Source organism: Saccopteryx leptura, chromosome 5 (assembly GCF_036850995.1).
Source record: "Saccopteryx leptura isolate mSacLep1 chromosome 5, mSacLep1_pri_phased_curated, whole genome shotgun sequence".
NCBI classification, from domain to species: Eukaryota; Metazoa; Chordata; class Mammalia; order Chiroptera; family Emballonuridae; genus Saccopteryx; species Saccopteryx leptura.
The window spans coordinates 130,689,983-130,705,830 of NC_089507.1; the positions used below are offsets into that span (position 1 = coordinate 130,689,983).

Sequence of the window (15,848 nt, forward strand, 5' to 3'; positions counted from 1 at the left end):
TAGGATCTTTTCTCACTGGCCGCTGTGTTATTCCCACTGCCCTGAGTCCTGCCTAACTCAGCCCTGTCCCCTTCTTCAAGAAGCCTTCTCTGGCCACCAAGTCTATGCTGATCCTTTTCCTTTAAATTCCCATCTCTTCGTTGTGACATTCCTCCACTGACTGTCATAAAATGCTCCCTGCTGTTACTGTGTTTGATTAATCTTAGCCTGCTCTTCTCAGCTATACGGGAAATGTGTTAAGGACAGAGACTAATTTTTACATCTGTCCCCTGCTGGGCCCAGCACAGTGTCTCATACACTAAGTGCTCCCAAAATAGTCAGTGTTTCCCGTGGGCCCGGGCTGCTGCGTAGCAGAAGAATGGCTGGTTAGGACCTGACCGTGGGGTGCAACCCCACTCTCCTGAGGCAGCATCGGCGGAAGTCATTGGCCCTCTTTTCGCTAGATGTGTGACTGCCACCTGTTCCCACAGTCGCAGTGAGGCTGGACTGGAGATGGAGCCTAGGAGACAGCCTGCAGGAGAGCAGGCTGCCCGGAGCCGTGTTTGGTCTGGGGGAAGCAGGGCTGCTTCTAGGTCAACCATGGCACTGGACGAGGAGGTTCACTTTCTGGGTTCCATGTTTTACCAGGATCTTATTTAAGTTCAAGTGTGTGTGTGTGTGTGTGTGTGTGTGTGTGTGTGTGTGTGTGTGTGTTGGCCTAGTATCCTTATTTTGAGAGTGCTCCCCGCTGTGAGTGACCCCTTCTTCCTGGGGGCCAGCTAAGTGCCCTGTATCTTCCGCCCACAGTGTTCAATGTTGGGGAGTACCGCCGGGAGGCCGTGAAGCAGTACAGCTCCTACAACTTCTTTCGCCCTGACAATGAGGAGGCCATGAGAGTCCGAAAGTAAGGTCCTGGCTGCCACAGGAGGCTTGGGGTTTTGTTTGCTTTAGAAAACCAGGTTCTATAAGAGAGAGGAAGTGGCCTGCAGTCTGGCTCTCTGCAGGTGGCCATCAGCTCTAGCCCCGCCTTCGTGTGTAATAAGAAGTTTCCTGGCCTCTCTGAGTCTTCTGCTTTTATCTGCTGGGTTGGTCTCATCCAGCTGATGGGAAATGGATCATCAGCAATGTTTCATTAAGAATGAACACAATTGTTTTCATGGAAAATTAGCTCTTTACACTGAAAAGGATTTTTTTTAAAACTCCAGATGGTCATGAAACCCAAGTATAATGGTGCTCAACACTGGCTATAATTTAGAATCACCTGGAAGCTTGAAAGCTGCTGATGCCAGGCCTGCCCCAGGGCAGGGTAGTGAGAATCTTTGGGCAACAGCTGAGCTTTGGTTTCTTAAAAGCTCCCAGGGAGAGATCAGTGTGCAGCCAGCATGAGCACCTGGTCCAGAGGGTAACTGCAGCCCCTGCGGGCTTGCATGGGATGCGTGTGGGCCTGCGGGCGCTGGGCCTGGCGGCCCTGGCCGGCCTGAGCAGGACAGCAGTAGAATCGCTAGTCAGCACTCTGTTGGTCTGGGTCTGATGTGTGTTCTCTTTCTCTGTGTTCCAGGCAGTGTGCCCTCGCTGCCTTGAGAGATGTCAAAAGTTACCTGACAGAGGAAGGGGGCCAAATTTCAGTAAGTCTGGGGAGTGTGCTGGCTCTGTCTCCTGTTCTGTAGAGGGATGGTGCTCTGAGGAGTGAAATAGAAATCCTGGCCCAGGCAATACCGAGAGCCATGGTGGGGACACCTCAAATAGGGACAAGTGCTTCTCTCTTGAGAGTCGAGGGAAGCGGGTGGCTAGAGTAGCACAGGGACCCAGGGAGGTGGTCAGTGGGCAGCCTGGGGGCACAGCCACCTCTGTTCTGTATACACTCGGCCCCGCCCTTCCATATGCTTGTTCCTCTTGTGCACTTGCTGTTAGGCCTGTTCCTCTCCCTCCCCTTTCCTCTCCAAGTCGTGGAGGTGATGGAGAGAGCAGGGAGCAGCCTCTCCTGGAACCACTTTCCCGTCTTCTACCTATGAGCACAGGCCATTTGTGAATCCTGCTAAATGCAAACATGGGTTCTCTTCACTCGCCTCCTTTCTCCTTGTCAGGTGTTTGATGCCACCAATACTACTAGGGAGAGGAGACACATGATCCTTCATTTTGCCAAAGAAAATGATTTCAAGGTGAGCCAAACTTTCGTTTGTGCCCTGGAGAGCTCAGGGAAAGGAAGACCCTCAGGAATCAGCTGATTTTTCCTGGTCCTTACGCTCCCACTGCCCTCGTTTTGCTACATATGGATAGCTACTTCCTGGTGCTTGCTCTCAGGGTCTGGAATGGGGACTGGGAGGCATCTCCTTTGGGGAAGGACTTAGGATTGAGTGAGTGGTTCTTTTCTCTTTTCTTTTATGTTTTGAGGATCCATGGTGCCATTCCTCCTCAAATATGCTGATAACATCTCAGTGTTACCAAAGGTGGCCCTTTGTGTTACCACATTGTTTCTTCAAGTTTCTGTCTCTCTTATTCCTAGGTGTTTTTCATCGAGTCAGTTTGTGATGACCCTACAGTTGTGGCCTCCAATATTATGGTAAGATGACATGGAGTCCTGTTGTAGTGGTACAGTCTGAGCAAAGTAGGGAACCAGGGACCAGGTCAGGCCCAGAGATATAGCTAGACAGAGCGCAAGCTCTCTGTCTCAGCTTGTTGATTCTGCCTGAGAGATGGGACCTGGGCAGGTCAGAAGAGCAGAGTGGGATTTAACTTAGAAGATGTTCTGTGACCTGGCTGGCTTTATCCTGGACCTTTCAGACACTTAGCAGGAAGTGTTGTTTGTAGGATATGGGAGGTAAGGCAGGGTGTGGGAACAGTTTCTGTGGGTGGCAGTAACTTGGTGGTTGGGTGGTGTTCGAGTTGCTTGGGACAAGGGCCACTCATAATCCAGATGAGAAAGAAGGATGCAGGCTCTTTTACTGTTAAGGGCCCTAGCAGGTAGGACTGGTCCTGTATTGATAGTGGCCATTGGACTCGGTAGACTAAAGGCAGAACTCCCAAGTTTGTGAACAGGGGGGTCGTCAAACTGTGCCAAAGGAAGATTTTCCAGATAAATTGAGGGTAATGAGCAGCTTAACTTGACTAATTATTCAAGTCACCATCTCATGTTGTAGATAATGTTCTATTTAGCTTAAATACATCAGAATGTATAAGAGAAGCAGATCTGTTGTTTCTACAGGGAACACTAGTATTACTACATGTAAGTGTGCATCCTTTTATTTTAGAGAAGGAGGAAGAGAGAGAGAGAGAGAGAGAGAGAGAGAGAGAGAGAGAGAGAGATGGAAACATCAATTTGTTTTTCCGCCAATTTATGCATTCATTGGTTGATTCTTATATGAGTCCTGACTGGGGATTGAACCCGCCACCTTGGGATATTCAGATGACGCTGTAACCGACTGATCTACCCGGCCAGGGCCATGAATGTGCATCTTTAAAAGGATGCTGAGTGCTTGTTAGCTTCTGGTATTGGGCCTTTTCTCCAAGGCATTGGGAATATTTACAAGCATTTCTAAGAAATGAGTTCATATTCCAGGAAGGGCTGTTCAAATTGTGGACAATCTGTCCAGATTGCTTTCAGAGGAAGAGGCTGAAAGGACGAGGAAACAGAAGTTGCTGCAATCTAAACAAAGGGTGTTGCTGTATTTCATTGGTTCAGTTCTCTTAGTTTCACTTGGTTGTAAAGGACAGCAGCTGCAAAGTCACTTTCCCCGGGAGCAGTCACCGGGTGTGTGGCCGGAGTCACTTTCCCTGACCTTCTGTGCTCAGATACCTCTGTCCCTGTTGAAGCCTCCAGGTGACTTTGCAGCTAAGGCCTGTGCACTGTGCTTTTTATGTGACTGTGCTAGAGAGAAAGGACTTGTTTTTAAGTGTTTGTTCCATGGCCTTCAACACAGTCCCATGGTTGTGTGGCCGCCACCACCATCAAGCCCTAGACCTCTTTTATCTTCCTAGACTGAACGAAGCCCGCACCATGAACTATCAATTCCCCATTGAACTTGGATATTTTTAATTTTTAAAAAAAATTTTTTTAGTGAGTGGGAGGTGATGTTGGCACAGACAGGGACAGACACGCAGGAAGGGAGGGAGCTAAGAAGCATCAGTTCTTCGTTTTTGCACTTTCGTTGTTTATTGATTGCTTTCTCATATCTGCCTTGATTACGGGGCTCTATAAGCCAAGCCAGCAACTCCTTGCTCAAGCCAGTGACCTTAGGCTTCAAGCCAGCGACCTGTGGCTTCAAGCCAGCGACCTGTGGCTTCAAGACTGTGGCCTTTGAGCTGAAGCCAGTGACCATGGGGTCATGTCTATGATTCCATGCTCAAGCCAGTGTCCACGTGCTAAAGCTGGCGAGTCAGTGCCCAGGTTGGATGAATCCGTGCTCAAGCTGGCAACTTCAGGTTTCAAACCTGGGTCCTCAGCATCCCAGGGTGATGCTCCATTCACTGAGCCACTATCTGGTCAGGCCAGCTTGGACATTTAAACAGTAGCTGCCTCTCCTTCATGGCTGTGTAGTTGTTGAGGAAGAAAAAAAAACACAGGCATTAAAAGACGCAGTTTCTCTAAAGTTGGCCAGGTTGCTCAGAGACCTGTATGTTCATTTAGAGGGGGTGGCAGGCCCGAGAGTCGGTTCTCCTCCATCTCCTTTTCATAAGACAAACCTTGGAAGGGGCTGGGCACGGGGTCCAGGTAGAAAGCTGTCACCCACGGACCAGTTAGTGTGCATGCTGCCCTGTCTATGGGTGATGAGGCAGGAATCCTACCTGGCACACTGAGCTGGCCATCGCCAGCACCTGCTGTGTGCAGCTTTGCTAACTGACAGCCCGCTGTTGGTGTGCGTAATGTCACGGATGCTTACATGGAACTTAGTTGAATAGGGGTCTGGGATATGTGTGAGTGACACAGCTACTGGAGTGATCCCAAATCATGGTCCGTTCGGAGGCACTCATTAGAGCCGTGGTGGGTCTCCTGCCTCTGTCCGTTCAGGCTGCGATCCTTTGTCTGTGGTGGTGCCCTCTCCATGTAATCGTCGGGTTATGACTCGGCACCAGCGTATTTCTTTTTTCTCTTAAACGCTGGGTCAGGTCATCATTATTCTGTGTCTGTCTGTGCTTTCCCCATTTGCCAGCCCCAAATCCTGTTTCAGCTAAGCCAAAGCCTCCAGCATTGTTCATCAGCTGCTTCTTTGTGGTGTTACAGGAAGTGAAAATCTCCAGCCCAGATTACAAAGACTGCAACTCAGCAGAGGCTATGGACGACTTCATGAAGAGAATTAGTTGCTACGAAGCCAGCTATCAGCCCCTTGACCCGGATAAATGTGACAGGTAATTTCTAAGAAGTGATCATCTCTGAATCTCCTACCTTAGGGCTTTTAATGTTTTCTTGACATTCCCAGATGCATTTACTCTGACATATTTTCAGAAACTCTCTTTTAAAATATCTTTGTTAAAAAAATCCTTGATTACCCATTCAGTGGAACTCTTTCAGACACTCTGTAGAGGTGTGGACAGTGAGACCTGAGCCCAGTCTTGCTGTGGCCCCCGCGGTACTGCCTCTCTTTCTCTCCCCCTCTTCTGAGAGGCCAGCCAGCCTCTCCCACACACACTCAGCTGCGCTCCTTCCACGCTCACACTCTGACTCTTCAGTCAGATACGTTTCAGCTGTACCCTCAAGGAGCGTGCAGCCAGATGGGGTTCTGTTGGGGCTGATGCCTGCTGTTGGCCCGGCTGGGTGATTTGACTCAGGCTGTGATGCTGGGGGAGGGTACTTGCAATCAGCTGTTCACCTTCCTGTGCAGGGACCTGTCCCTGATTAAGGTGATCGACGTGGGCCGGCGGTTCTTGGTGAACAGAGTTCAGGACCACATTCAGAGCCGAATTGTGTACTACCTAATGAACATCCACGTGCAGCCCCGCACCATCTACCTGTGCCGGCACGGCGAGAGCGAGCATAACCTCCAGGGCAAGATCGGAGGGGACTCAGGCCTGTCCAGCAGGGGCAGGAAGGTAGGAGAGGCTCAGGGGGCTAAAGGGTGGCTTGTGTGTGGATGTGTCCCTGTGCATGTATGTGGATGTGTGCGCCTGTCTGCGTGTGGACAGGAAGTGAGTCTCTGGGGCTGAGGAGGGGGCCGGGGGCGGGTCCTCCGGTGCCCTCAGGTTCCTCCTCACCACTCTAGTGACAAGGGAGCGACCCTCCCCGGTGTGGAGTGGGAATGCGCCCTACACTGCTTCTCGGGGAGCCACAGGAGCCTGGAGTCCAGCGTGTGTTCCTCTTGTCCCCTGCCCTCTCAGTTTGCCAACGCCCTGAGCAAGTTTGTGGAGGAGCAGAACCTGAAGGACCTCAGAGTATGGACCAGCCAGCTGAAGCGCGCCATCCAGACGGCAGAAGCCCTCCAGCTTCCCTACGAGCAGTGGAAGGCGCTCAACGAAATCGATGCTGTGAGTTGCGTGTCTGGTGTGGCCATGGCGGTGGGAGTGAGCGGACAAGGAAGCCTCTTTTTCCCAGATGTGACCGGATGTGCTGGCAGTCGCGAGCGCTCTCTCAGACCCATTGTGCCGCATGTTGACCAAGTGGAGGCGGCCCTTGGGGTGTGTTCCCTCAAGTGACCTTGGGTGTTTTCTCCAGGGGGTCTGTGAGGAGATGACCTACGAGGAGATCAAGGACACCTACCCCGAGGAGTACGCTCTGCGTGAGCAGGACAAGTACTACTACCGGTACCCCACCGGGGAGGTGCGTGTGCTGGCTCCGCTCCCCTTCCACCCGGGGCCCCTGTCCATTCAGCGAACAGGGGTTGGGTGCAGCTTCTGGGAGCTGTGCTTGGAGGGGCTCACAACGGTCCTTCAGAGGCCGGACTGTCAGGCGAGGCCAAGAGAAGGCTGCTGGGCACCCTGGGGACTTTCCTAGTCACCAGGTGTGCACAGTGAGCCATGCCCTGTCCCAGAGCTTGTTCCTACACTCATTCCTTTGAATTGGGTCTTTCTAAACTTAGCCTTGTGTACAACTCCAAGAGAAGTGCAACTGTACTTTCTTGTGAGCAACAGTAAGATAAGTGTTTCTCAAATGACATACGTAAGTGTGGAAAAAACAACAGTCGTGGGTGATTATTCACTCAACGTAAGTGTTCTCCTCTTGACTGCAAGCGAGATGGCAGACTTGTCATCTCAAGTCACTTGTGGTGACTGACTTGACACTGATGGGGGCGTTCCCCAAAGGCCATGTCTCTCTGTTCTGATGAGTGAGCAGCTGCTTGGAGCCCTGGGCAGAGAGTGTGGGATGTAGGAGAAGCTCTGGGGGTCCACTGCGTGGTGCCACCTGGCGGGAGTCCTTCCTGTCTGTGGCCTGGCATCGCCCAGTTCTCCCAGAGCCCCAGGTGTTGTCCTTCCTTTTGTCTCATCCGGGCCCTCGTTCCCTGGGACTTGGTTAGTAAGAGAAGAAAGGAGACAGAGAGAGACTGGTGTAAATGGGAGCCTTGGTGGTCTCAAAAGTCATAGGCCTGCCTCTTCTTTTTTGTTTATTGGCATTAAATTTATATAAAATTCACTCTTTTAACCACTTGATGGTACACAATCCAGTGGTTTTTAGTATATTCACAATACTGTGTAACCATCACCACTAATTCTAGACCGTTCCGTCACTCCACAAAGAAACCTCAAGCCGATTAGCTGTCTGTCTGATTCTCCCACGCCCAGGTCCTGGCACCCACAAATCTCCTTTCTGTGGAGTTTCATGTTCTGGACACTTTATATGAAAGGAGTCGCAGTATGTGAACTTCTGTGCCTGGCCTTGGCCACTAGGTGCAGTGTTTTTGAGGTTCATCCACATTCCGGCATGCTAGGACTTCTTTCCTCATTCCTGTGCAGAGGGCTAGGAAAGGGAATGGGAGGGGGAGGCCAGGTCTGTGTCCTCTCAGGATGACTTCTCCACGTCCTTACCAACACGTGGACGATATGCCTTTTCCAGGGAGCCATTTGAGTGGGTTCCCCAGGGCCTATAAGGGCTGCAGCACTTAAACACCCCTGTGTTCTGACGGTCAGGTGATTGCTTGACTGTTCTCTAGCTCATGATGAGGGGTGGCCGAGGCCCAAAGCTCTTAGCTTCCTGCGTGTGCTGCTCCAACATGGTGTCTGTACCTCTGTCTGGCAGTCCTACCAGGACCTGGTCCAACGCCTGGAGCCGGTGATCATGGAGCTGGAGCGGCAGGAGAATGTGCTGGTCATCTGCCACCAGGCCGTCTTGCGTTGCCTTTTGGCCTACTTTCTGGATAAGAGTGCAGGTGCTGCCATTCCCCAAAGCTTCCCAGGGGCTTGGGGGAGGGGATTGGAGCTGGTTGCGGTCCCTGAAAGGAGGGAGGGAAACCAGCCTCTTGAGTTTGGGGTGGCTCCTGAACTCATCCTCCTTCCCCAGCTCACACACAGGTTGTTGTGTGCTGCTGAGGACGAGGAAGACCCTCGACCTGCTGAGGGCCCGCACACCCAGCCCTTCCTTGCCAGACCCTAGGGAAGCTCCTCCTGACCCAGCACAAACTGAGGCACGGTGGGCCAACAGCTTCATGAAACAGCCTCCTACAAGACCTTTGTCCACTTGCTTCTCAGGGGTTTAGGAGAGAGACCAGCTCATCTATGGAACAGACAGCCCCCAAAACTCTTAACTTAATATTTAAGTCTGAGTCTGCTCAAGGTTCGGCTGAATCCTCACACACCCAAGTTGTTTGGTGAATTACTTTTATTTTTCACTTTAACTCATTCTTTCAGAGCAGGGGTAGGGTTTGTTTTGATTTTGTTCTTAGGGCCAGGTGTCTTTTCTAGGGCCGTCTGCCTTGAGTGAGGATGTGTGAGAGGAGTGCCTGGCCAGGTCTCTGAGGGTCCAACCTGGTGGATTGCTCACTGAGGACATGGGAATGTCCATCCCCAATTCTTATATCTAATCATGGGGCCCTTTCTCTATTTTTCAGAGGAGATGCCTTACCTGAAATGCCCCCTTCACACGGTCCTGAAACTGACACCAGTTGCTTATGGTGAGTATGGTGATGCAGCCCAGGCCCAGTGAGACGTGCGGCCCTGGGATGGTGGCTCCTGCAGCTCTGGGGCTGTAAGCAGCTAATCCCCTTTACCAGAAGCTGCTCTCTCTCCTGCTAGGTTGCCGTGTAGAATCCATCTACCTGAATGTGGAGTCAGTGAACACACACCGGGAGAGGTCAGAGGTGAGTGGCATCCCCATGCTGCCCCCATCCCACGTGACAGCCCCAGTGCATGTGGATTCTCGGGAAGTCCCCAGTATTGTGTTGCTTGGAAACAGTGATGTCTGTCTTTCAGCGGGTTCTCACCGAGGTAGTGTGTGGGTACTGGAGGCCTGGGTGACTTTGTCCCCTCCCTGTGCTCAGCATCTGTGTGCTGTCTTTCTTGTGACTTCTTGGCGTCTTTTTTCTCTTTCTGTGCATTCTTCCTCCATTTCTACTTGACCCAAGAAATGAGGATTAACAAGGGCAACATATTGTGCTCTTAAATGTAACCGTAGCACAAATACTGTTGCCTTTTCCTGGGGGCAGAGGGGGGGGCACAGCTAAAACGACTTTCGAGTTCCTGATTTACTGGTTAAAACGGGACCAGCAGATGTGCTCAGTCATCTCTATGCACTCAGGTACACAATTACCAAAAAAATGGTAACAGTGAGAAAGGAGTGAGACTTTAGAAACATCATTTGCAAATTACAGACACGAGGGATGGCAATTTCCTGAGACCTCAGTGCCTGCTGGCGTCTGATTTCCCTGTGGGGAGGTCTGAGATTTGGGGGCCAGCCTGGCAGGGTCTCCCAAGGGCAGACCCAGTTTCCCTCCAGGCATGTGTTGTGGAGGGAAGGTGGAATTTACTTTGTACCAGCTGTTGAAATGCAGGGCTTTGCCAGCATCAGTCCGACACTTTCCTGTACACTGGGTGTGACGTTCCTCTTTGTGCAAGGGACTTTCCTATTCCCAGGGAGCTTGGCCAGAAGATTCTGGCATTAAAATCCTGGCTTCTCCCGGCAGTTACTTGGCTGGTTGGCTGACATGCAGGAGGACGGTGTCCCTCGGCTCTGCGATGCTCCTTCTGAACGTGTGTGGGTGGCAGATGCTGCGCTTCCTCTAAGTTTGTGAGGAGCCGCCCCCCAGCCTGACCCCAAAGCAGTGGGGCCCTGCTGATTGGGACTCTGTTGGTCCCTGCACACAGTACGGTCTAGAACTGGGGCAGCTTCTTGGTGGACACAGACCCCAACTCAGGCTCCTGGGTCACGAGCGAGAATGATAGGCTGTGGGGATGACTCCAAACATATTGTCACTTGATTGGAATGCTAGTGTTTGGCCCTGGCTTGCCGTTTCTACCTCCCTGAGGTCTTCTCTGTCTTCAGTCTCCTGGCTAGCCTTGAAACCCGCCTTTCCTGTCCTGAACCAGCGTATAGCTATGGGACACAAGAGCTATACATGTCTGTTCTGCAGACACCTCCTCCTCCCTGCCCTCCTGTCTTGAGCCCTCAGCGGTTACCCAAGCCTCATGCCGGGGCCTCTCCCCTCACTCCCCTCTTTGAAGGCAGGCAGCATGGTTCTTTTCTCCCCCCTCATTACTGCTGCAATTGTATGACTGACTGTGCAGAACCCGTCTTGCTGTTCTTCCCTCATCTGCTTTGTGAATGCTGTGTTTATCTGGGTGGATGTCTTGGAATGATCCAGAAAAGGGGCTTGGGAGGAGATTACCCATTGGTCTTGCTGATTGGGAGATGCAAGACAGAACAGCAATCCCCTTGTCCCAGGGCCATTCACCTGGTGTTCAGCCTTCTTGTAGCAGTAAAATCCAGAAGCAAAGACATGTGTTTTGTTTGGTTTTGATTTTTGGGGCTTATTTACCTCCCCTCTCCTTGTAACTGTCGCCTTCTCTCCTTTGTCTTTGTCTCGCTTAGGACGCAAAGAAGGGACCTAACCCACTCATGAGACGCAATAGTGTCACCCCACTAGCCAGCCCCGAGCCCACCAAAAAGCCTCGCATCAACAGCTTTGAGGAGCATGTGGCCTCTACCTCCGCTGCCCTGCCCAACTGCCTGCCCCCGGAGGTGCCCACGCAGCTGCCCGGACAAGTGCGTTACCCCCGTTTTCCTTCCTTGCAGTCGTGTCTTCTGTCTGGGTGGGGAGGAGACCACCCGTGTGGCCGTGGCCATGGCCTCCGACCAGGCCTGCATGTGGGTGGTGGGAGGAGAGAACAGGGGACAGACAGCCTCTGAAGTTTGTGACCCCTCGGAGGCCCACGGGCAGTGCCTTCCAGACCGTGGTTGTGAGTGTGCACACTGCCTTCTGAGCAGAGCAGTCTTCACTGGGAGAACCGAGCAGAGCAGTAATGGTGGTGCGTGGCCCTGCCCATTCATGGATAGGTTGTTCTAAAACAGAGTTGAAGGCAGCGCCCCGACTTCAGGACCTCCGTGCAGCTCAGTGCTGCTGGCTTCTGCGTGGCCTGAGGACGTCTTGGCTGCCCCATACCCATGGCTGAGTATTTTTCCTTGCTTTCTTGCCACGGCTCGCCATTGTGGGAAAGCTGTAATCCAAGGGGGCCCGTGGAGTGTCCTCACCTGAGTCCACGTGGCCCAGTGAGAACCCAGGCAGTGTGACTCGGCTGTGGGGCCTGCACACAGCCACTTTCTCACATGGAACAGATACTTTAGCAGGCAGTCAAAACACCAAAAAGAAAAACAACAACTAGGTTTCACTTACTTTATTCACTATGAAGTTCAAACACTGGGAGATCTTCGCTGTTGGACCTAAAATTTGTTTTTAGAAAACCATTTTCTTCAACAACAGCTAAAAATCTGTGAGATAGAAATCTCTGGGCACAAATGTGGTTCTTCCCAGGGGTTTCCCCCACCTCCACTCAGCAGGCCTGGTCTCTTACTGATAAGGCAGGAGCACATTTTGAATTGATTTGTTGCCAATGCAGAGAGGCCTACAGACTCCCTGCATTTTGCTGGAGCTCATTTAAATCCTGTGTCTGGAAATGTGATACGGGGGCCAGTACTGTGCAGCCTCAGGGCGGTCGCTGAACCTCTCCGGGCCTCAACTTCCTCATCTGTGGAATCGGGAGGCAGCACCTACTACCAAAGCAGGTCGAACGAGGGAGTGAGTGCTGAGCGCTGAGCACAGTGGTGTCTGCGGGGCACTCACTGTAGGAGTTTACTGTCAGGTTACCTCCCTCCCCACTCATTTAAAATGAGTGGGTTGTACTTGGAGATAGTGAATTTATCCTTCTTTCAGGTCTAAAATTAGAGGTGTTTTTTATGAAAACTGAGAACTGAAGTTATACGTGGTGTGCCTGTGACACTGTTTTGGTGTAAACTGTGGGGTCGTGGTTGGAAGTTTAGAGGCCCCTGTCACCACCACTGGGGGGACTGGTGCGGTGTGATGTGGGGCTTCACTGTCCCAGCTTACAGAGTTCTCAGAGCTGGAGCCTCCAACTTTGACAGGACTGTCCTTCAGGGTTGCAAGCTGAATCCTCAGGGAGTCTGGAAGCTGGGCTGGACTGGGAGAGTCCCACCAGAGCGTGTCCTGATTTCTCTTGACTCTGGCTTTGTACCCTGTTCCTCTACTGACCTTTCTCTCAACCTTTTCTCTCTGCAGCTTTTGCTAGGGAAAGCCTGTTTGTAAGTATTTTTCTCTGAATAATTTTACTGCTAGCACCTCTTTCTCCTTGCTTGCCAGTGTGGCCTCTTGCTTGTTAAAATGTCGAGGATAACGATGGTTTTTTGAAATCTGGCAGAGGGAGAAGGGGGTTCGTGAGTTTTTAGCTAAGGACCAAGAAGTAATTATGGCTCAGCTGCTTTCTGTGTGTGTGTCCTGCTGCTGCAGTGGCTGCAGCTGGCCCCTCCTCACTCCCTCTGGAGTCTTGGGTTAGCACTAAATCTCGTGCGTCCCTCTGAGGTCAGACTTTGGAGGTCAGGTCAGGTCTTGTGCCTGCTACCATTGTCTTTTTGGTTCTGTGTCTCTCCTGGAAGAGTGCTTTCATTTTGAGAGGAACTTACCCAGAGCCTAGTCTGCAAAACAAATAGACCCTGCTGCCTCCCAGGGACACCCCCACACCCCCTCCTCTGACACACACAGTACCCCCAGGGCAGGATCCCCACACTCTGGAGAAGTTTGTTTGGAACCCATTGTTTGGGATCAGGTTGTCCTATATGGAAACCTGATCAACCTTAATAGTCTTCTTCAGGACTGGGAGCAGCTTTCGAATTAGACCTACTTGGTTTCCCCTTTCCTACAACCAGAGCTCTCTGCAGAAAGCTTGGTTAAGTGTCACCTAGTGTTTCCATTGTTTCTGTGGTCCCCAACTACAGAGGGAACCGAGGCTTTTATCTTGCAGTTTTAGTAGTGGCCACCATGAAGTTTCTCCCTCCCCACCCCTCAGATCACACCTGCCCATGTTCCCCTTTGCTGATTGGGGTACCTTGACTAAATCACAAAGAAGCAGAGAGAGCTTGAGGAGTTCAGCCTAATAAGCTTAAAAGCTTGGTTTGTTCTGGGAAAATAGGCTTGTTTGGCATCATGCTTAGATTAGGTGGCAGCACCTGTAGTGAACTATATATATTTCATCATGCTCTACTGCTCGTGGAACATGTGCTTGTGCATATCTCGTGTCTTTGATCTTTAAAATAAACCCAGGATGTCTGCAGAGAAGTTCCTATCCCTGTTTACCAGATGAGGCCCAGGTGAAGTCGCTCGCGCATGGTCATCCGGCCAGTCATTAGCAGAACCAGGACTTACCCAGGGCTCCAGTCCTGAGGGCTGGCTGTCTTCTCGAGGATGGTTTCCAGGAACAGCCTGCCCCTGGCCTGGTGCGCTTGCAGCCTGTGAGGCAGTCCCTGGAGCTGTCTGATTTCCTTGTCAGCTCTTGCAGCCGCTCTCATGCAGCTGCTTCCCATGGCTGAGCTGTGTTGACGCTGTGGGCATGTAGCAGCCCTATAATCTGTGCATCTCCTGTTCCTTGACCTGTGGCCTGATGTTGCCTGGAAAGAAATCTTTCTGCTGCGAGCGGGCCATTCAGACACTTCTCCCACCTACTAAGGTTGAACTTGCCCACCTCTCAGGCTAATGCCCCTTTGGCTAAACTCCATCTAGTTCTCTGGACCCTTCAACCTGCATTCCACTCTGGGTCTCAGTGTTCAGCCCAGACTGGGAGTACGAGCCCTTGTCTGGGGCTGCTGACCCCAAAACATATATTAGAGTTACACTGAGAGGTTGGGATCATGGCTCTACTCCCCCGTCTCTCAGGAGCTCTGGGCGAGGCAGTGCAACTCTGGGACTCCAGTGTCCTCACCTATAAAATGGAGGAAGGAATGTCATGAGATGTTTTGATAATGTAGCACTTAGAGCATCCCCTGGGATCTTAAGCGTTGTGGCTTGAGACTGTCTGAGTGTGGTTTCCCGGTAAAGCGGGCATGTCAGCCCAGCCTCGTGTGGTGCCCAGCAGCCCTTTCCTGGGGGCTCCTTCAGTGCTTGGGGCCAGCCACTTCCCACACAGCCTTGCTTTTGAGATTTCAAATGCACGGTAAAAACAAAATAGTACTAAGGATGTTTTGTTTTTCTTTTCCAACATGTTTCTTCCTTTACCCCCATTATGCTTGAAAGACGAACTGTCTGTTACATTTTCTCAAAGTTTTCTCCTTACTAATCTTGGAAAGGTAAATGGCTCGGTGCATGCCTCTCTTTGTCCCCTCCACATCTCTCTGAGTCATGGCATCTGCCTGGCAGGGCGTCTTGGACTGTGTGAAGACTGGCCATTGTCAGATATGTGACTCATACACCCTGTGCCAGAGAACTTGTGAATTTTCAGATCAGCGCCATTGTCTTGAGGTCCCCTCTCTTGCTTCCTTCTTTCCCTCCATGTGTCCTGAGCCAGGGCCACCATGAGTGAATGGTTTGACATAGCCTGTGCCTGCAGCCCCCAGTGTCATTGTTCCATTGCCATCATTTGGGGGTGCCTGGAGCCTTGGGTTTGGTGTGTGAGGGTGGGTTGGAGCCCGTGGGGCAGAGGGGCACGGCAGCACCTTGCTCTCTAACCCACGTTGGCTGGGTCCTCTCTGCTTGCCAGATTATAGGGCCTTCCCCAGCACACTCCCCCCATTCTTAGAGGCTCTTTGATGCACTCGTGGCTGGAGGGTCGGGTTGCCCGGGCTCCTGAGTCTGGCTGAGAGCAGGCTCAGATCTGGGCTTCAATACCACCAGCCTGGGGTCCTCTTCTGCAGGGATTTCTGCACCAAGGCCCTGGGTTCTGCATGGGAGAGGAGTGGGCTGAGGTGATCCTTGCGTTCTGTTTGCCTGGGTTCTGCTGTCTCCTCTGCTCCTTTAAGACAGTCTTGGTGTAGACACTCAAGAAAGGAGAGAATACTTTTTAAAAACTGTTTCCCTTTTTTGCAGGTAAATTAAGGAGGTTAGATAATGAGACTGCTGCTGTTCAGTGGCAGCTATTTCATCTGTCCTCAGCTGATTGAAAAACATTTTTAAGGGGTTTTTTATTCTGGCCAGCTTCTTATGGGTGAGGTTTCTGGCTTGGATTACTTTTATTAGAACAGGAAGAGAGCTTTAGTGACAGTGCCCACATCCAGCCAGCTTTAGCAACTGTGCTTCCAGATGCTGAGCCTGTGTTCCTAGAATCTGGACCCCAAGGGCCAAGGTGTGTGGCCCTGCTTGAACCAAGTTGGGAGGAGAGTTCTTATGCTTCTTTAGACGGCCCCCAGCACATCCTCTGCCTGGTGTGGCCAGCAAGACTGACCCGGGTCCAGACAGGGCAGCCCCAGGGCTCTCAAGGGCTGTGAGCTGAGGGTCCCTCAGGTGCTGGCTCCGTTG

The 15,848-nt window shown here is 51.7% G+C and overlaps 1 protein-coding gene across 4 annotated transcripts in view; it reads left to right on the forward strand.

The window, feature by feature from the left end:
* PFKFB3 (6-phosphofructo-2-kinase/fructose-2,6-biphosphatase 3) overlaps nt 1–15,848 on the forward strand; it is a 28,745-nt gene that overhangs the window by 11,274 nt on the left and 1,623 nt on the right. For 2 of the 4 annotated variants that reach the window (XM_066384731.1, XM_066384733.1), the window contains exons 3-14: nt 787–883; nt 1,538–1,604; nt 2,064–2,138; nt 2,483–2,539; nt 5,198–5,322; nt 5,796–6,003; nt 6,289–6,435; nt 6,623–6,727; nt 8,141–8,270; nt 8,949–9,011; nt 9,133–9,197; nt 10,925–11,098. In XM_066384731.1, the coding sequence (XP_066240828.1) occupies nt 787–883; nt 1,538–1,604; nt 2,064–2,138; nt 2,483–2,539; nt 5,198–5,322; nt 5,796–6,003; nt 6,289–6,435; nt 6,623–6,727; nt 8,141–8,270; nt 8,949–9,011; nt 9,133–9,197; nt 10,925–11,098 (1,313 nt within the window). Of the gene's footprint in view, nt 1–786; nt 884–1,537; nt 1,605–2,063; nt 2,139–2,482; nt 2,540–5,197; nt 5,323–5,795; nt 6,004–6,288; nt 6,436–6,622; nt 6,728–8,140; nt 8,271–8,948; nt 9,012–9,132; nt 9,198–10,924; nt 11,099–12,626; nt 12,650–15,848 lie in introns of all 4 variants that reach the window. The other 2 variants (XM_066384732.1, XM_066384734.1) reach the window with 2 other exon arrangements.